General features: G+C 47.0%; 1 protein-coding gene across 4 annotated transcripts in view; it reads left to right on the top strand.

The window, feature by feature from the left end:
* The window catches only part of ANKRD6 (ankyrin repeat domain 6), a 149,145-nt gene that overhangs the window by 113,464 nt on the left and 14,853 nt on the right, over window positions 1–20,828 (top strand). Inside the window, exons 1-8 of one of the 4 annotated variants that reach the window (XM_079780523.1) lie at window positions 1,538–1,599; window positions 3,676–4,014; window positions 8,258–8,356; window positions 10,206–10,304; window positions 14,264–14,362; window positions 16,187–16,285; window positions 18,149–18,247; window positions 19,455–19,532. In XM_079780523.1, the coding sequence (XP_079636649.1) occupies window positions 3,721–4,014; window positions 8,258–8,356; window positions 10,206–10,304; window positions 14,264–14,362; window positions 16,187–16,285; window positions 18,149–18,247; window positions 19,455–19,532 (867 nt within the window). In that variant the 5' untranslated portion in view covers window positions 1,538–1,599; window positions 3,676–3,720. The other 3 variants (XM_079780524.1, XM_079780525.1, XM_079780526.1) reach the window with 3 other exon arrangements.

Here is a 20,828-nt window from a genome sequence, read left to right as displayed (position 1 = left end):
TGAGGTGCTAAAAAGGACTTAAGGACCCATGAGATCTGAATCCTCCAGTGTGTTTCTGCATGGCTGGGGGCTGGGGTGAAATGGTGCTTGAAATTGAGGGGGGTGGGGCGCTATCTTCACAGTGACCTTGAGGGAGGAAGCAAAGGGGACATAATGTAAATCATTTGAAAGGGGACATAAGCAAAGGGGACATCATTAGAATTCAGAGAATTCGGAGTTTGGCGCAGTCAGATCTCAGATGTTTTATACTGAAGAGGGTTATTCTGGGTGTTACCCTCAATGTCATATATGAGGAGCTGCATGCTTAAGGCAGGCGAAGGGAATGGTCATCTCTATGACCCAACAATAGGGCTAAGAAGCCTTCTCAGGTGCATAAGGAGACGTCCACACAATTGTGTTCTGCAAACCACTGGAAACAGCCTGCATGTCCGTGTGTAGGAGAATGAGTGAACAATGAATAAAAGAAGTGGAGCTGCATGTGAGAATATGAAAAAAAATCTCAAAAATATAATGTTGGACCCAAAAATTGCCAAATGATATTGTACAGTTTAATACTATTTATCTAAGGTTTGAAAACAAATCAATGTTTATATATTGTTTATGGCTACAAACATGTAGTGAAATATAATAAAAGGAATGTCAAATGTAAGATTGGTTGCCCAGTGGTTCAGTGGTTGAGCATCAACCCATGAACAAAGAGGTCTCTGGTTCACTTCCCGGTTAGGACACATGCCAAGTTGTGGGCTCAATCCCCATTAGGGGTTTTGCAGGAGGCAGCTGATTGATGTCTCTCTCTCATGGATGTTTCTATCTCTCTATCCCTCTCCCTCTCTAAAATTCAATAGAAACATATTTTAAAAAAATAAATTAATTAAAGAATTTTTTTTAAAGAGTGGTTACCTCTGGGATGGGAGGGAAAATGAGATCTGGGAGGGGTTCACAAGGAACGTCTATGGTTTCCCTAATTTTTTAAAAAGTAGTTAGTGGCATGTACATATAAAAATATTATTCATCTTTTTGAATGGCTGAAATAATTTTGTAATGTTCAAATTTGTTTTTAAAAATGGGGAGCATCAGTTCTAATCAGTTGGGCCAGCAGTTTGAATTACTAACCAGATTTTCCCGGGGCTGATAAGCCTGACCTTTTGGTCTTCTCCCATCTCACCCCATCAAGTGCATTGTGGCCACTTCATTGTCCCTGAGTATTAGCACCAGTGGGAAAACAAAAGAAAATATAAACCCTCTAATTTCCTGCTTGCTTTAATGAGTGGGAGTAGGAATTATGCACTAAGGGAAATAATTCACATTTTGAGCCTGTTTTGTTCATTGATTACTGTGCCAATAGCCAAGGTTAACGGAGACAAACTTGAATTCTGGATAAATCCACAAGAATCGTCTATCAAACCATAGGGGAAGGGATAAAGTGCCACTGTGCAACCTGCCCCAGGGGCGTGATTTTGATGTCCTATTTTGAAATGGGTGTTTGCTTTGCATCAACAGCATGGCCGGACCCCCCTGCATCTTGCTGCCAATAAAGGTCATCTTGCTGTGGTCCAGATCTTGCTGAAGGCTGGCTGCGACCTCGACGTTCAGGACGATGTGAGTAGAAGCCACCATTCTATCGGGGTGGGTTGTCAGAGGAGCTGGTCTGCCTAGAAATCCACAGTACAGCACGTACCAGCTGTGAGGTGGCAGGGGAGTAATACTCTTGAGCACCTTTTATCAACGTCTTGGTCCCCATGGTGGGAAGAGCTTACTCTTGAAGACCTATTCTGGGACCCATTCTCAATGGCAAATTAGAGTTTGGGAATGTGTGCTAAATTCCCATCATGGTTCATCTCCTATCAAGCATCATTCAAGTGCAGAGCTTCAAAGGGCATTTTGTCTGTGTCCTGTCTCAGTATGAAGGAGCACCGCGCGCGCGCGCGCGCGCGCGCGCGCACACACACACACACACACACACACACACACACAGTGAGTATTGACCAAGCTTACCATTGGAGAAAAGGTGGGGCTTAAAAACTTATTTTATTCCTTTTCTCACCTTGATTTCTCTTCATCAGTGTACATTTATTTTAAAACAACTATTCAAAGAAAACAAAACTGATCTCATGGGACCCAAGAAAAAGGAGGCCTCCAGATAGAGCTCACTCTGGTGCTGACCATTATTGAGACTCCGCCTCTGAGTCTCTTTACTCAGATTCTCTGTAGAGGCTCCAGCTGGCTCCTTTGGCATCACGTATCCGTTTCTGAGCCAACCAGCAGTGGTGGGGTGGGATCACGTAGTACCTGGGGTACCCTGTTGGGTCTTTGGGAAAGGTGGCTTCTCTAAGAAGGGGGTATAGAAAAGATTATGTCAATTGTTCTCCAGTTAACTATCAGGAAAAAGTCCTATGATAATGTGACTGGAAACTGTTTCTAGTTCTGTTTCTAACTCCAGTTTGTATAGTAGGACTCTAAGGAATAAGCCCTTTTGTAAGGAACACAGCATCTTGGAGAGTTTGCGCTTATAACCTCTTCCAGATTCACCTGTAATAACTGTAGTTACAGAGTATGAGCAGCTTTGAGATCCTCGGGCATGCTAGGGTGTACATTACCAAAGGCTTCTAGTTTTCTTTGGGCCTCTGTGTAATGTTCTGAAATTTGGCAAACAGAAATAACTAAATATGTCATTGTTTTATGATGGGCAGAAGGCTGTCCAGTGTCATTCATAAATATCTGGTTATATTTGAAATCTGTTGAGTCATCAAGAACATTATTTTCAAAAGACACTGATTTAGTTTTAAGCTGTTGATATCCACCTTGGGCCATAATGTTGTTTTTTTAATTTTCCCATACTGTAGCCATCATTCCATTCATGATTACAGCATATCCTTAGGTGACAGCAAAAATACCAGGAGAGAGAAGAGATTCTGATGACAGAAAAGGCAGGCCTTGAGTTGCTGGTGTACACATCTTGGGGTGCATCTGGTCTCCTCTTTAGATAATTAAAGCCCTTGCTTGTCACCATGGCAAGGCTGCCATGCCAGGCATGCTGACCTATCCCAACCCAGCACTCTTGTCTGAGGTCTAATGCAGCAAAAGCCATGCTAACTCCCTAGGACTTCTGCTATTTATATCAGACAAGATAAGAACTCCAACAGGCCGGAGTTCTCACAAGGTAACCAAGGGGAGCCGTGTCAACATAGCTATGTTAGCCGAAGGAAAAGCCAGTGCTACTTTTAATAGGAACACCCTCTCTCTTTTTTGGAATTAGTATTTATTTTCTTTCATCCTTTTCTCTTAAACAGGACAATCCATACATTGCTTCTCTCAGATAACTTAAATCAATATAAAACAAAATAAGAACACAACAGTAAAACAGTGTAAAAACAGGGGAGGATGGAGAAGGTGGAATGGACCTTCACTAGTTCTGAAGCAATGCATTTGCCAGATGTGGTTCATATCTGTCTTCTGTGTATCTGCCGTGCTTTTTGATGACCAGTCTTGAAACTTATGCAAGAATTTTAGGAAGAAAACTCTTTACGGGTGCTCTTTAAAGAAGCTGGAAAATTCATTATTGAAAAAAAATCATTTCAGAAGTTGCCTGTTACCCAAGACATTATCTTGGATGGTGGATAGAAATAGAGAATGTTAATGTTATGAAGCATTTACTCCTAACTTCATATTCTGCAGATACTGTTCTTTATGTCATGGTAAAGACTGAGAATTAGTTGAAGAATGTCCTCCAGTGGCCTGGAGTGGGATTACTATGAATTTGAACCTGTGGAAACCAGTTCTTTAGAATATGCAACCGCAGGAGCAAATTCCCTCTTGCCTCTCGTCAATCCTGTCAACTCTCATTGGAGCTCTAACGCCATCTCTGATTGGTCAATGAGCAGTCACACAGCCCCCACCCCAGAGATAGTCCAGGACCCTGTGGCCACGGTAAAAGGCATGAAGGAAGAAAAAAATAAGAAAAACCAGAGAAGAAAGGCTAGGAAGAACCCTAGAAGATCAGAGAGAGAAAAAGAGGTCAGCAACTTGCTTTGTGCCCCTAGCCTGTCTTGAGCTTCCTTGCAACATGTCTGCCTGTGTCACCTGGGAGGGGTTCCTCCTGAAGAGGGGCATGTTCCACCCTTGCATGACTGGGGTTTCTTCCATGAGCTTCGCTTGAGAATCTGCTCACTCTTTCTCACCATGTAGGAGAGAATACTAAAAGCATATCAGAACAAAGATTTAGACCTCAGAGCTTCCAACCCTCTTAAAAATCCCCAAGTAAGGAACACTGATGTCAGGAAAATTGAGAACTGGCAGCTCATGTACTTTACAAACAGGTCAACGTGTTCCAAATGAAAGTGCCAAACTGCAAGTTTCCAGATGCAGCATTTTCCCTTCTGCTTCTTTGCAGTTAATCATTCAACAGCTACCCCTTGGGCGCCTAGAGAGGCCATGGCACTGCGCTGAAGCACGTAGCTTAACGATGCCATGAAGGGCAGCCCCACCCCACCAAGGTACCTGATCTTTTAAAGACCTGTCCTAAGGGTAATTGGCTTCACAGGTTGGAAACAGGTAGGGGTGAGTGCAGAGAGCCTCAACCATTTGAATTCTCACCCAACCATGCTACCTGAATTAGCTTGTTTATCCTAAGTGAGGCACTGACCTGCACTGAGTCTTGGTTTCTTTTATCAATAAAATGAAGGAATTAGATGCCATGACACTTGGAGTATAGTAGAGGTCAATAAGTATTCACGGAATAAATAATGAGTAAATGCTGTTGATAGTGCTATACTTTTTCCAGTTTTTTCTAAAATTTCCCCAAAGTTTCAGAATTTCATGTTTAAATGATATAGAAATAAGGATTATGTCACACTTGCTTCTTGGGTGTGTTAATAGGTGTGTATTGAGGACACATTTTGTTCTTCTCTGTGTCCTATTTCGAAGAGGAAATATTTCAACAGTAAATTTTCGCTTTATAGGAGGAAAGTAGATTTGCAGGTAATTGACTCTGTTCCAATTTGTTCTCAAGTTGTTTAGTTGTTTGTGTTGTGCTCTGGGGAAGAGTCTCTCAGAGCCTTCACTTCTCATCTTGGTAATTTAAGGGTGGCTGGGTTTATACCAGAGAAATGTCTCCCTCAGTCCCCCAGAACCACCCCATCTAGTGTGAGCAAAACTCACGGTGCATCTGAAGGACCGCCTCTTCTGGTGGGGAAAGGTCTCCGCAGAGAAAGGGGAGATGCAGGAAACAGCTGTGCCAGGTGGCTGAGGACAGTTTGTGTTCTCACTGCAGCCTCATACTATTGTTAGATCTATTTAGTCTTTTTTTTAATGTATTTTTATTGATTTCAGAGAGGAAGGGAAAGGATGAGAGAGAGAGAACCATCAGTGATGAGAGAGAATCATTGATAGGCTGCCTCCTGCAAGCCCCACAATGGGGATCGAGCCCACAACCTGGGCATGTGCCCTGACTGGGAATGGAACCATGACCTCCTGGTTCATAGGTCAATGCTCAACCACTGAGCCACGCTGGCCGGGCAGATCTCTTTGAGTCTTGATAATCCATCTAGAAATTGATTCCTGAGGGCTGAACTAAAAGTTAGATTTTAGCTTCTCGCATTGAGCTAGACTTTCACAAAGGAAAGCGATCTCGAGTGACATACACAGTAGGTTCATGTTAAAAGAAAGTAATAAATAATGGTTACATTCTGGCTCCAAAGCTGCCTCAATTCGTGATTTAGTGGCAGCTTGTGAAACACGATACAACATTTGACCGGAAGCAATGCGTAGGGTAGACTGTGCCCTAATCAGCAGAGGCCCTTTGTGAGGCCACTTGTGTGGCAGGAGGGGCTGATGCCACCGTGTCCAGGGCTTACTGCTCACACTTCACGCACAGCGTGGGCGGAGTGGTTAAGTTTTGTTCTGTGAAAGGTGGTTCTGGTGGGTCCAAGGGGTGTTCGTTATTAACCTTTTGCACTCGGATGTCGAGTGTGACGGTTATTGAATGTATCAATAATTTGAAATATAAAAAAATCCAAATAAATAAGTTTGTATGAAAAGAAACTCCAGTTTTTTATTCTACTGCCGCGCTTTGTAAAATCTGGGGTATTTAAAAAATTAAATCCCGAGTAGAATAAAGGAATCGAGAAAAAAGCAAGCGAGTGCAAAGGGTTAAAATGCCTGCAGTTTGTGGGAATATTAAAGACCTCTAACCATGACCAGTCTGGCCAAGTCAGTATTTACACTGAAAGAGGGAACTTCAACCTCACCTTTCTGACTGAGAACAGAGGGCCAGAGCAGATCAGTATTAACAGATTGCACTTGAGGTCCATTTTGTGCAAATCCATCACCGTTCTGGTAGGGAAATGGGCAGTTTTAGAAATTCTTATAGAAACTTAAAAAGACTAAGACACGGGCAGTTTTTCCTATGATCACTTGTCTGAGCATTAAGTACGTGTCATCTGGAAACACTTCTTACGATGTCTGAAGTGGATGTGAAATGGCTTGTCACACCTGCAGCTGCTGACCCACTGGCCGGGGTCTTCTTTTGCCTGCATGTCCCAAAGACAGGGTCCCCTCTGAGCCAGGGGCCTGGGAAGGTGGGGAGAACCAAGTCTACACGTAATCTGTAAAGGGAATAATAGCGTAGGGTGCTGAGGGCAGGGACCTGCGGACAGTGGGTGAAGCCCTGGTAACGGGGCTCGATGTCCTGACCGATACTGCGGAAATCTCCCCCAAGTTCTATGAATGAACAGCGAGAAAGGGTTCTGCCACACAGTCCATTACTGATATATTGTTACAGCTCAGACTTTTAATCAATAGCTGGTTTTCCTGGTACTAAAAATTAAATGTTGAGTACAAAAAGTTGGGAGGTATTAAAAAGTATAAGGAAGAAAATAAAAATCACTTCTCGTGAATTTCTAAGGGGGGGATTTTTAATCTTAAGAAAGTGAATTTGAGTTTTAAATAGCATTAAGTGCTTTTTTTTATTGTGATAAGATGTACATAACATAAAATTTACCATTTTAACCATACAGTTTAGTGGCATTAAGTACATTTACAATGTTGTGCAACCATCACCATCATCCATCTCCAGAACATGTTTTCCAATTAAGTGCTTTTAAAGTGTATTGTTTTTAAATTCCAGGGAGTTTAGTAAGTAGAACCAGAATTTCATTAGGGTTATTTATAGGTAGCAGTGCATTCCTCTTTGAAAAATCTTCCAGTTTTCTGTTTTATAATCGTCTCCCTTTCCTCTTTCGGGCCAAGGGCCAGGGATTGCCCCTCTGGTTCTCCTCTAGGAAACTTCATTTATGCAAAACTCGTACCACCAAATCACAGAACCCAAGGGAAGGGAGGGGCCTTGAGCACCAGCCACCCCTCCTTTTCCCAGTGAAGGAACATTTCACACTGATCACTCACCTCCCCTGTGAACCTGGACCCAGATTGGACTCCATTCATCTCAGCTTGACTTGCTGAGTGCTTGGCAGAGCTCAGATGTGCTCTTAGGGCACTTCAGAACTCTCCCTTATCACAGTCTTGACTGTCTTTCCTCTAAGAGCATATATTCCTTTTCTCAGCTGCAATTAGAAAGAGTCAAGTTCCCTTTGGCGCCCTGATAGAGAAAGGGAAGGTCTGCAATTTCAGGAATCTCATCACAGAGAAAGGGGTCAAATACAGCGTAAATCAGTGAGGGTGTTGTCATGAAAGATCAGAAGAGGCTTGGTAGAGATGTGCAGTGATGGCTTGGCATCCCTGGAATCCAGCGATGACACAGCATAAACCCCGCCATTGCTCGTGGCCAGTACAAGTCAGTCAACAAATACACACGCACCATCAAATCATGAGTGCTGCTAACTGACATGGCAGGATGGCGATTTCTCTGAAAGCAGGGAGCTAGAGGACTCAGTAGGGAGTAAAAATTCCCGGCATTGCTGCCCTAATTGCCTAGCACACACAGCCATTCTCTCAGACCCACTCTTCACGTGTGTGACCGCTGCAGCCCAGCTGAGCACTGCCATACCCCGGGACGGCAGGTGAGGGCTTGGCCTTCATTCTGAGGTTAGCTCTGCAGCCCAAGACGGTTCTGCGGTTGGCTTAATGCTCCCACTGAATAAAATTGCTCCGCCTGCCATGTGTTGTCTACTAACCAGACTGCAAAGCCCACCTTGCCCTTGGTGGTAACCAGTTTGCTTTGTGTGGGAGGTGCCCTGTGTCGGAGGGAGTGGAGTGAATGGCTGGGAGAGCTGACCCCTGTTCCTGCCTCCGTGTCATTCTGCAGGGGGATCAGACCGCCTTGCACCGTGCGGCCGTGGTGGGGAACACTGAGGTCATCTCGGCGCTCACCCAGGAGGGCTGTGCCCTGGACCGGCAAGACAAGGTGAAGTGGGGCGTGCCAGCCTGAGGACCCACATGCAAGATGTTATCATTCCTGAGTCTTACCACTCATGATTTAATATGATGAAACCAGCCCAAAAATGTACTTAGAATATCTGATAATCTAGTAAATCAAAAAAAATTTTTAATTTGTTATTTATTTTTAAATAGTTTTTATTGATTTTTAGGGAGAGAGGAAGGGAGAGGGGGGAGAGAGAGAAACATCGATGTGAGAGCGAAACATGAATTGGCTGCCTCCTACACACCCCACACCAGGGATCGAGGCAGCAACCTGGGCCTGTGTCCTGACCAGGAATCAGACCAATAACCTTTTGGTGCTCAGGACAATGACCAACCAACTGAGCAACACTGGCCAAGGCTAAATTTTTTTTTAAATCTTCCCCCTGTTCTATGGCAGCAGTGGGCAACCACATAAACGTAAATGGTACCCCCCCCCAAAAAAAAAGTCTAGAAGTAATGACATGTGGAGGCCTAAATGGGGAAAGGCATGTCTTATGCTTCCTCACCCCCAACTGTTTTCTTCTTCTTTTTCTTCTTTTTCTTCTTCTTCTTTTTTTTTTTTTTGATAAGTGAGCTTATTAATTTTTAAAACTATATTGGAAGAAAAAAATAAGCAAAATAAAATTTTTAATAAATCCCAGTGACATATATTAATATAGTGTTCCTAAATTGTCAAGCAACCTTAAAACATGGAACTTTGCAATTTAGAGCAATTCATCCTGTTTACTTTTTAAACAACTTTTTATTCAAGTGTATATACAGAAAAATGCACAAATACTAAGTGCAGCTCCGTGAGTTTCCGCTACCTGAGCGCACCTGCCTGACCCTCAGGTCACGGAGCGGATCGTCACCAGCAGCCCGTGCCCCCTTCCAGTCACTTTCCTTTGCCTCCTGCTTCGTGCAGTCAGTCCCACTGGCCAGGCCACACATCACCACTTCCCTTCCCAGCAGGCCCCACTCCCTGGCCTTCCCCTTGGGAGTGTCGGCATCAATTGGCTGTTGGTGTGGCTGAAAGTCTAAAGCAGACTCTGGACCTGACTGGGGAGTGCACCTGCACCGCCCCCAGGTAACTGCCCCGCACCCTGGCCTGGAACAGCACGGAGGGTGTTTCTGCCGCTCCTCTCCATGCTTCCTCCTCCCCCAGTCCCACCCTCCATGCCCCACCCCACTCAATTCATTGCACTAAATATATTTATTTTGTATAAGTTAAGCAAATGCAAGCTATCTTTAATTGGTTGATTTTTATTTAAAAGCCGCATAGGACACTTATTTATCTTATTGACAAATCACTGTTTGCACAATGCCTGCTCATTTTTGGGGGGCCCTGATGCTTCTGGATTAAGTTGGGTAAAATTAGAATTTGGGGGAGAAAAAGGAAGGAGTAATCTACCTATCTGGTTCTTGGTCCCTGGAATTAATGAAGCTGGACTCTGTATTTGCCTGATCTTTGCAGGATTACCTCTGGGGCCAGGAGCAGAGCAGAGCGCAAGGGGTGATGGAGGTGGGAAGGAATGGACATTAGTCCTGGTGTTGCGTTCTGTTCAATGAGACTGCCTTTCTCAACAGGGGTTCCCGAAGAGACTTAAGCCCTGGCACGTAAGGCATCCATTGTACATCACAAATCTAGAATGCATCTAGAATGGTCCTTGTTATGTACTGTGTCTGGGAGAATGGAGAAACTAGACACTCGCCTCATTTCCTGGGCTCTGTGCAGATGAGAAACCCCCGTGGCAAGGCCTGTGGGGTGCCCTGAAAACTCACTCTGATGTATTGACTTTACCGAGGCGACTGAGGCCGTGGTAACATGCTCTCTCTCTCTGTGTGTTCCTCAGGACGGGAACACGGCCCTGCACGAAGCATCCTGGCACGGGTTCAGCCAGTCAGTCAAGCTGCTCGTTAAAGCAGGAGCCAACGTGCTTGCCAAGAACAAGGTGAGGCCCGGCAGGTGCTACAACTCATTCACAGGTGAGGATGCTGGAGTTCCTCCTCCCAGAGCAGAGCGCGCTCGGGAGCTCGGAACCGGCAGGGAAGTGGACGCCTGAAGCCCTTGGAGAGCAGAGTCTGCCTGGTGAGCGAGAGGACCCCCTGGGCCTTTGGCCTCCTTTGACCTCCCCTGGCTCTCACTGCTTTGCCACTGGCTTATTCGCCTGTGGTTGTCCTCATGGAGGCAGGGAAGGACAACAGCATTCTCCATCTTTTCCTCTGCCTCCCCTCTCCAGTCACTCACCACGTCTCCCCATTTTCCCTCCATCCCTCCTTCCGTGCTCATGGCTGATGTGTCCCTGGATTTCAGAGGCCTCCCAGCAGCCTTATCCGCTGGCCTAGTCCCTTCTGCCTGCCGCCGGGAAACCCTGGGGGAAAGCCCCGCAGCCGGACGCTGTCTCGGGCCTCCCCAGAGTGGCCTCCGCTCACGTCTGGATCCTCTTCCCTGTGCCTTTCCCCGCATGTGCCTCCTGTGCGCGCAGCTTGGCTCACTGTCCCCTCTGGTGGCCCGCGCCCGTTGGGGTAGCCTGCTCCTCGTTTCTGCCTGTAGACCCCCATCCCTTCCCCAGGACAGGTTCCCCACCCCCCGAAGGAAGAGAAGGGGGCTGTTTCCTGCGGCGCTCCCTAGGCGCTGCACACAGCTCGGTGCTGTCATTACTGGTTAAATGTTTCCCATGGCTCCCTCTTGGGTCAAAAGCTTGGGGGAAAGCAGCAAGCCCTGTTACCGTCATATCTCCAGTAATGCCTGGCTCGCTGCCCGGCAGGCAGGTGGCTGCTCCCTTTCCCCAAACAGGTACAGGGTCTGAAACGTGAGTTAGTGAGTTTATACCAGCTCTGAGAAGTAGGTGGTTTCCAGCTCATGGATAAGGAAGCATAAGGGGAAGCCAGTACATCCTGGACTGAAACATATGATTCGTTTGTGAGTCAGTCAGGGCCGTAGCCTAGGCCCGGGTCTGTCTGCTCTGCCCACTGCCTCCTGTCCTAGCTTTTGTGGAAAGCCACGAGGTCTCGCTCCAGGTAACACAGCAGAGACGTTGGAAGCGCAGGTGAGGGGCCAGTCCAAAAGAGGGACTTGTACGTTCTGCACCAGCCACAGCCTCTGGGGAAACCTCTAGAAAGGCTCTTCTCCCCCCTCCCCACCCCCCAGCTTTATTGAGGTATAACTGACAAGTAAACTTCAACATATTTAAAGTGTATACATTGTGAAAGGATTCCTCCCATTAGATTTATTAACACATCCATCACTTCACATATTTACATTTGTTTGTTTAGTGAGAACACTTAGATTCTACTCTTAGTAAATTTCATTTATTCAATACAGTGTTATCAGTTATAGTCACCATGCTGTATGTTAGGTTCTCAGACCTTGTTTATCTTATAACTAAAAGTTTGTACCCTTCTGTCGTCCTATTCCCCCTGCTCCTGGCCACCACTTTTCTACTCTTGGTTCCTCTGAGTTTGACGTTTTCTTTTTTAAATTCCACCTATAGGGATACCATGCAGTATTTGTCGTTTTCTGCCTGGCCTATTTCACTTAGCATAATGTCCTCTAGGTTCATCCACGTTGTCACAAATGCCAGGATTTTTCTTTTTAACGACGGAATCATATTCCATTGCATAAGAAGTGTGCTTCTTACTCCGCGAGCTTAGCAGCCCTGGCTGGGGGGGGGGGGGGGGGGGGTCTGTGCTTATTATTTAGAGTGGGAAAAATGTCTGTCAGTATGTCTGCCTAGGTCCCATTTTTAAATAGTAGGTTTTGAGGTATAATTCATATACAGTAAAGTTCATCTTCCTTAGGTATACTGTCCTATGAATTTGGATAAAAGTATACAGTTGTGTAACCACCACCACAATCAAGGTAGAGAATCGCCCCCAAAAAGTTCCTTTGTGCCCTTCAGCGACAGTCCCCCACTCACCCACCGCCTCCCAGCCCCTGGCTACCACCAATTTGCTTGCCTTTCCCCGAAGGTGATCTAAATGGAATCCTTTTGTGTCTGGCTTTTTTCACTTAGCGTAATGTTTTTAAGACTCTAGCGTGTTGTTACATGGGTGATTAGTTCATTCGTTTTGATTGCTGAGTAATATTCCATTGCATGAATGTACCATATTTTGCTTATGCTTACCCATGGTTTTTCATTTTCTTGATTAAATGCTTTTCAGCATAATTGATATCTTCTTACTGGCAAAATAAATGTGGGCATGATATATTTCTAGCACCATCAGATTCTTTTATGTCACTCATTTGTTCAACACATTTAATGACCCTCAGGAAGCCAACGACGTTGAGACAACCTCCTGCGTGGGCAGTGGGAATCATGTCAAGCCAAGCACTGAGCCCCTTCGCGTGAAATGGCGTATTTAAAATGTGGGCAGAGCCTTCGTGTTTGAGACCTAAGCCAGCAATGTTTCTCTACCTGGCTGCACTTTAAACTCTCCTGGGAAACCTTAAACAAAAAAAAGGGGGTAAAGAAAAAACAAGGACAAAAAATAAAAAAATGAATCTAGCCTGATGGCTGGGCCTGGGTGACCAGCTGTCCCCGTTTGCCCTGGCCTGTGGGGTTTCCCAGAATGCTTGGCTTTCAGTGCTAACACCTGAGCAGCCAGGCTCCACCCCCAGGCTGAGTAAACCAGAGTCCCTAGCCGGGCTGCAGCTGTGCAGCATTTTTGCAGGCTGCCCAGGTGATTCATATGGGCAGAAAGCCATTGCGCTCACTAAACCCTCAGGCTTTCACTCCTCCAGTTTCCTGGAGGCAACAGTGAGGAAGAAAGTCCTACCTGGGCGGCTAGAGGGAAGGTTAGGAGAGGGGAGGTAAGTGAACTGGCAGCAGACAGTTTTCCTCTATTTTTTAAATTTATTTTTAATAACTCATTTCTCTTTTCAGAAGGTAAGGAAATAACATTCTTGAGTAGGGGCAGACAGTGCACCGTGGTCCAGAAGGAGTGAACTAGGTGAGGGAAGAGCCATCAACAGGCAGGGTAATAGCTTAGAGCCCACACAGCTGCAGTCCCGACCCGGCTTGTAAGCTCGGCAGGACAAACACTATGTCTTTCACCTCCTGAGTGCTCCAAGACTCACTCAGACCAACCTCAGAGCTCTCCTCATGCTGCCTGCTTATTTGGTTTCTTTTCTAGGGGGTAGCAGCAACCTTACAGGCCCTTCCCCCACAGTCTCACAGAGCTCTGTTTGTGAATTCTCTCTGCAAGGTTGCTGTGGGCATTATTCTGACCTGGGCTGTCCTTGAGATGTGGCATGTTGAAGGTAGAGGGTCCCTATCTGTATGCTAAGTGACAGGCGCAGTTGTGTTGCCTGTTATGTGGGGATCTTTTCCATAGTTCGAATTTTGTTTCAAGAAAAATACGAGAATGGATGATTTGAAAAAGGCTACAGTATAATCTTAGGTACCTTTAGCCTGCATGCACGTAGGAGGTGGCCTGTTTTGCCCTCTCTGACTTCATTGGTAGTGTTGTAGCCACAGCTTTTATCCGGGTTGCAGTCTTCTCTAAAAGGAACATACCAGAGGCATGTGCACAGCATTTTACCATTACGGAAATCCCCTCCTGGGCACTCGAGTCCGTCCTCACAGCCTCAGCATCACAGGGTCACGCTGCATTTTACAGGTAAGGAATTCAAGGCTGAGAGTAGAAGAGCCTTGACCGGTGCCTGTCAGCCTGTGAGTGGCAGAGCCAGGCCTCGGAACCAGGTTTTAGGACAGAGGTGACTCCCTGCCTGTTTGGATTCCTAATTAAATGCTCTTGCCACTGAAACCCCTGCTGGGTCTGCCCGTTAGGAAGCAGCGGATGTGAGCTTTGACTGCTTCTGTATCGCCCCTCGGTAAGGTCTGCTCCGTGCGGGGCTGCGGAGCGCCGAGTTGCTAACGTGTCCTCCCTTCTCTTGCCTCTCTCCAAGGCGGGGAACACGGCCCTGCACCTGGCCTGCCAGAACAGCCACTCCCAGAGCTCGCGCGTCCTCCTGCTGGGCGGGTCCCGCGCCGACCTCAAAAATAATGTGGGTGAACAACACCGGCTTCTGTCATACTCTCTTGTGTCGTCTTAGAAAATAACCCTGAAAGCATACTTGAGTGTTAACATCTAGAAAATAAAAATGAAAAGTGTTTGGGGACTATCTATAAAGTACCGTACTTTCCGGCGTATAAGACGACTGGGCGTATAAGATTTTCCTGGGTTAAACCTTTTGCACTCGGATGTCGAGTGTGACTCGACACGGTTAGCATCGAGATTAAAATTACTCTTTGAATGTATCAATAATTTGAAATATAAAAAAAATCCAAATAAATAAGTTTGTATGAAAAGAAACTCCAGTTTTTTATTCTACTGCCACGCTTTGTAAAATCTGGGGTATTTAAAAAATTAAATCCCGAGTAGAATAAAGGAATCGAGAAAAAAGCAAGCAAGTGCAAAGGGTTAAAAAGTCGTTTTATACGCCAGAAAATACGGTATATTGGACTATATTGATGGGATTAGATATAATGGATTAGATATATTGGACTACCGTATTTTCCAGCGTATAAAACGACTTTTTAACCCAGGAAAATCTTATATGCCCAGTCGTCTTATACGCCGGAAAATACGGTATTTATCTGCTTGGTAATTTCCTAAAGGGTCATTTAGGAGCATGAGAGGAGGAATCAAGAGACTTGGGAACACTGCTTTTTTCCCATCCTTTCCACCTCACTCCTCAACCTCGATTGGTTTTATCATTTCCTGTAGTGTGTGCTGGTGGATGAATCTAGGAAACCGCTAAGTGTCTTAAGAAGGCCTCTGCCCACAGAGTGTACTGGTAGCAAACACTGAATGATGTGTGCAGGGGAGTCTCCTGATGCCTCATGCCCCGCGTCCACAAACCAGTGAGAGGCATCCTTGGAATGAGCTGGTGGTCAGTAGTCTGAGAGGACGCCGACCTGAGAGGTCACATGGTGTCCCTCTCGCCACAAGGAGCTGCCTTTCCTTTCCGCGTCCCCGGCCCCCGCCACGCGACGGGGAACCTGACTGCGGCATCTCTTGAAGAAATGGCCTTAGCTGGGGGCAGACTCCTCTGAGGTGCTTCTCAGAATGCCCTGCACCTCGGCTTTGAGCTTGGCTCCTTCTTAATCTGGGGAGAAAGTTTCGCTGAATGGTGGCCATCGCTAGACAGCACTGGGATAGAAATGTCAGGAGAATGCCGCAGACCATCACGGCTTTGTCTCCAGTTTTGTTGTCTTTGGGGGCAGTTTGGCCTGTGACCACTAAGGAAAGCCCTGACCCTGAGTCTTTCTGGCTCCCCACTTTGTGCCCTGTGTCAGCTTCCCAGACTGCTGCTCCGTGTGGGATATTGGGGTCCGACTAAAATGGGATGGCCCTTGAATTTTTTAGAACACGTGTGATCTTACAATCCAGCCACTTGCCCTTAGAGCCATGGCAGATCTATGAAGGGGAAGGCTCGTTCCCAAAGCGGTGCTCACGGTCTTCATTCAGTGCACTCCCGAGCCTGGGTTGCAGGAGAGGGTGGGGTCAGTGGATTCTTACCAGGTGCTGGGTGAGCAGAACCTGTCTTGGCTATTGAGGAGGTCTCCTGGGGAGCATGCATCCAGCGTCGAACCTGAAAGCAGAGACGCTGCATGGAGGAAGATCATCAGGGCTGCAGACAGCAGCAAAGGGCTGCGAGTCCCCGAGTGGAGCATCCATGGGTGAAAGAGACGCTCATCACTCAGGCCGACGCCCTCTAAAGAATATATGCTAGTCTGCCAGCTTTTAAATGCTCTTTCCTTTTTACTTTCTCTGTCTTGTTTTGTAACCGCTCAGACTGTGCTTAGAGTGTGATTTCTGTCCGCAGGCAGGCGACACCTGTTTGCACGTTGCTGCGCGCTATAATCACTTGTCCATCATTAAGCTCCTCCTCAGTGCTTTCTGTTCTGTCCATGAAAAGAACCAGGTCAGTGCATGTGCCCTCCCCATGGCTGCCCGGCCCCCTTCCCACAAGGCTAACTGACAGGTGTATGAGCCCAGACGGGCGCAGAGGCTGCTGGGAGCCTCTCCCTGCCGGGGACTCGGCCAGTGCTGGCCTTCGCACGGGTGTTCCACCGAGTTCTGGTGGCCCTGGTGTATCTGCCTCCTTGTCATCCCAGTGCACACCACCACATTTGCATATGAACATCTTCTGGAGATCCCGGGGTGGGGTTTTGTTTTTAATGTGATTTTACAAAGGAAACTGGCAAGAATGTGGCTTAGTCAACAGGCAAGGGAAAGGCATCTTGTTCCTTGCACTGCCACTTGATTGAGCTGATGGAGTTGCTGTTTCCTGTGAAATTGGGTACATGACCTGTCTCTGTGCCATACAAGGGGGTTTTGAAATAAAGCTGTGATTATTACAGTGTTCGCAGAAATGTGCTTGACTTTCAGTAGTTATTTAGATTTTTTTAAAAACGTCCTGATATTTATTGATACCTGAGCGATGCATTGTTTGGCTTTTCTGAGTTTGGGTACATATATCTGAAATTTAAAGCATAGATGGCTATTCAGATTAAATATACCCAGTTATGGTGGTTTCGAACCCTGGCTGCGCATAAGAATCAACAGGAATTAAAAATACCAATGCTGAATTCCACCCCAGCTTAAATGTCCAGAATATCCAGGTAATGGGATTTTTAAAGAGCTCCTGGCCTGAGTGTGCAGATAGGATTGAGACCACTGACCTAGCTCAATAGCCAAGTCGTCATTCTACAGCCTCCCAGGGGATTCTAGCTCATCAGATTACCCTACCCAGCCGCCACTAACCAGTGCTTCTCCGCCATGGTGCCTGTTTCAGTCACCTGGGAGCTTTGACAATCACCATGCCCAACCCCCCCGCCCCCTCCAGACCTTCCACCAGGATGTCTGGGGTGGGACCAGGCATCAGTAGTTTCTAAAGCTCCCCACCTGATTCCAGTGTGCAGCCAAGATTGGAAACCACTGCCACACAGCTCCCCACCCCCAGCACACAGCTCAGTGACTCCGCAATGAGACAAGTCCCCCGGCACACCCTGGGGAAGAAGGCCACAGGGATGACGGGATTTTCATGCTGTCAGGAGAAAAGTATCAGAGTGCTTTCCCTGATCACCTGATGGTGGAGAATGAATTATTCTACCTCCCCCACATTTGACTGGCTTATTTATATTATTCTGTCTGGAGTTAAAAAACCAGCATCTGCATTTGGAATTGACTCACCACGCTGCATTTTGTCCAAATACCTCCTTTCATAGTTGATTGTCTGAAAACATTTTTTTTCTTTTGTAAAGAAAATATGAACCTATCAGCTATGTGGTGAGAAGTTGGAAACAGCTGGTGTTCAGTAAACATGGGTTCTCGGCAAAGAACACCATGAGCCTGCAATGATTCCCAGCGGCCCCGCACATCCTCATTCTAGCACTCAGAAACCAAGGGTTCTCTGCTCTCTCCCCTGCCTGGGCAGTGGGACATGGCCCAGAGCTCCGGGATGGCCCGCCCGCCGGCCCCTGGCTACCTGCCCTCCTGCCTGGGTGGAGGATCCAGGTCTGACCATTCTCAACACCCAGCCCAGCATTACTTTACCTGTGATTTCCGGCATCTCCAGTCAAAAAGGAATGTGATAATTGTGCAAAGCTCATTTAGTTCAACGGACTTTAGAGAGAACCACGTAACACTTGAGCAAAGGGCCCCCTTCTCAGTCAAATCTTAGATTGACTTTGAAAAGCCACCAGCAGGGCATGGGATGAAAAGCTGGAGGGCGGTGGGCCATGATCAGATGGGGTTTAGCAGACTTTCTTCTGATTAATTTCAGGCTGGAGACACAGCACTTCATGTTGCTGCTTCCCTAAATCATAAGAAGGTGGTTAAAATCTTACTGGAAGCTGGAGCAGATGTGACCATTGTTAATAATGTAAGTCGAGTTGCAGCAATGGTTTCTAAAGCCCTTTCCACCCCTTTGCAGAGTGGGCATGTTGTTGCTACCTCACCTCCTACAGCCTCCGAGGGCACATGGCCTCGCCAGCTTCACTCTGGAAGAATGTAGGGTTCTAAAAGCTGTAACCCCTGGGGCCCTCGGGTGGACTTGGGAGACGCTTGATCTTAGCTGCCCCATGAGTTGACAAGCCCTGAGGACTCATCTTTAGATTCCTGGCTGAAGTGCGCACACCTGGTGTGAAAAGGTCAGGGATGTCTAAGTAAAGGGATGTTAACTGTTGACAGGCGTGCTCCTCAAGAAAATGGCCATATGGTCATCAGATTAATCATCCTCACAACGTCTAACCCTTTTTTCTCCAAAGTCGCCTTATCTCCTCCTTTCTCTCTCAGTATCTCCCTCCCTCTGCCCTTCCTCTGACACCCTCCCCTTCCTCTCTCCCAGATCCTGTAGCAGCCACCAGCTCAGGTGCCTGTTTTCCAGGCTGCTCTGTGGTCTGTGCCCTCCTGAGTCAGACTCAAGGGGCCAGAGCAGTTGTGTGAGTGTCTGGAAGTCAAGGGGGGTGAAGCCGGTGAAGGCTCCTGTGGGTAGTTTCCCCTTCCTCCTCACAGTTCTGGTGCCTATGGGTGGTACCTTATGGTACCTCTCCCATGATGCCTTGCACACCTTCCCCACGCTTGGAATCCCACTGTTTTCAGCTCTTGGTGTTTGGCTTACCCTCCCTGGAGCCTCCATTATGGCCAGAGCTTCCTCATTTGTTTTCACAACCCAGTTCCTGAGACTCTGGCTGGGCCCTCACCTGCCCGTCCAGGTGTCTTCTTTCCTGTTCTCCAGGGAAATGTCATTGCTTAGCTGGATTTTATGATCCTTTGAGTTTCCTGAACTGAAATCTTCCACCTTGGCCCTGTCTGCTTTCCACCTTCCAGAAAGCATTCCAGGGGGGCAGTGCCCCTGACCTTTGGCTCCTGGAGCACTTACTGCCCATTCGGTCAGCGCTGACCCTCTCTTGCTGCGGCCTCAGGGGGAACTCGGTTCCCTTGTTGGGAGGAGGCTCAAGAGCAGGGCCACGTCGTATGTGTGTTTCGGTGCTGGTGTGACTGAGTGCAGGGTTGCTGTCCCAGGTGGGCTACATGTGTGCGGGGTTGGTGGCCAGTGCTCACTTGTCCTCCCCTGTGCCCTTCCTCAGGCAGGCCAGACCCCGCTGGAGGCCGCCCGCTACCACAATAATCCGGAAGTTGCTCTTCTCCTCACTAAAGCTCCCCAGGTAGGACTTGCTGCATGTTCTGCTGTATGGATTATGTGGGCTACAAAGTCACTGGGAGTCTCTGGTTGCAATGTACTGAAGCCAGTTCAAACTGACTTAAACAGGGAACCCAGGGGCTTACTAACCAGGCAGTGGGAAACGTGGGGACCCCAGTGGGCCTCCGGGATAACCAGCACCAGGACTTGGGCCCAGCAGGCTGTTCTTCATGGATGGGCATGATTTTGTCACCACCAGCTTCCGGGATTGTAACTCCCCGGGTACTCAGCCAGGAAAAAGTTCCAGTTTAAAACATCGCCAAGAGCTTGGGGCAAGTGCCCTGACCAAGTGTGGCAAGGGCTTTACTAGTAAAAAGATGGCCACATCCATTGGACCATGTGGTCAAGGGGCGTTTCTAGAGAGAAGTGGGAGGAGGGGCCCATTCTGAGCAGACAAAGCAGTAAATGTCTACTTAGAGGCAGTTAGGTACGGTGTCATTTCCTTTCCTTTTTATTGAAGAGTGGTATTTTGGTAATCAGTCAATTAAAAAAAAAAGATGACATATCATTTGAGTTGAGGTTGAAATGATCTAAGTAATAAAGAAATTATTTTATAGTGATAATTTATAAGCTAGCCATCATTTCAGCACCCCGAAATAACTTTTGTTTCTTCACATCACCTTCCACTGATACGTAATTTTTACATAATTGTGCCTACAATTATGCACCTTTTCTGGTGTGCCCTTTATTCTAACTGTAATGGGAAAATGCTCTGCGGTCATCACACTTACTCATCTTAATGGAGGCACAGTATTATTTTCTTATTGCTGCCTATATTTTGTTAAACCATTTCCTTAACTTAGGTTATTTCCCAATTGGAGCTATTCTGTGTTGCAGTGTAGTAAACACTGGTTTGCTTTCCACCTCATCCTGACTACTGTTGCAAGAAGATAAGTGTCAGGGAGCCGAGGAGGACCTGGACACCAGCCTGCTGCATCGTGGCTCAGTCCCAGCCAGCCCAGGGCTCTGCACGGCCGTTGGTGCATTTAAGTTTTAAAAACATGCCTGATAGAAGCAGTTTCTGGAAGTGGATACTATTTTTGTCTTTTGCAACGTTGATCACCCTCTTGTGCGTGGAGCTGGTCCTTCTCAGTGGTCCCTGGAAGTGCACGGAGCCCCTGGCCGGTGCACGTCAGTGCTCCTTGGGAAAAGGCTCCACTTCTCTCTAGTTATTTACAGAGAACTCGTCAGTGGAATCAGTTCATGAATCCTGGATTGATTCCACTGACTAAGAAGCACGAGGTGCTACGTAAGTATCAGA

The sequence above is a fragment of the Cnephaeus nilssonii genome (genome assembly GCF_951640355.1).
Source record: "Cnephaeus nilssonii genome assembly, chromosome: 9".
NCBI classification, from domain to species: domain Eukaryota; kingdom Metazoa; phylum Chordata; class Mammalia; order Chiroptera; family Vespertilionidae; genus Cnephaeus; species Cnephaeus nilssonii.
Note: the sequence above shows the minus strand (reverse complement) of the source record. Positions and strands in the feature narration are given on the sequence as shown.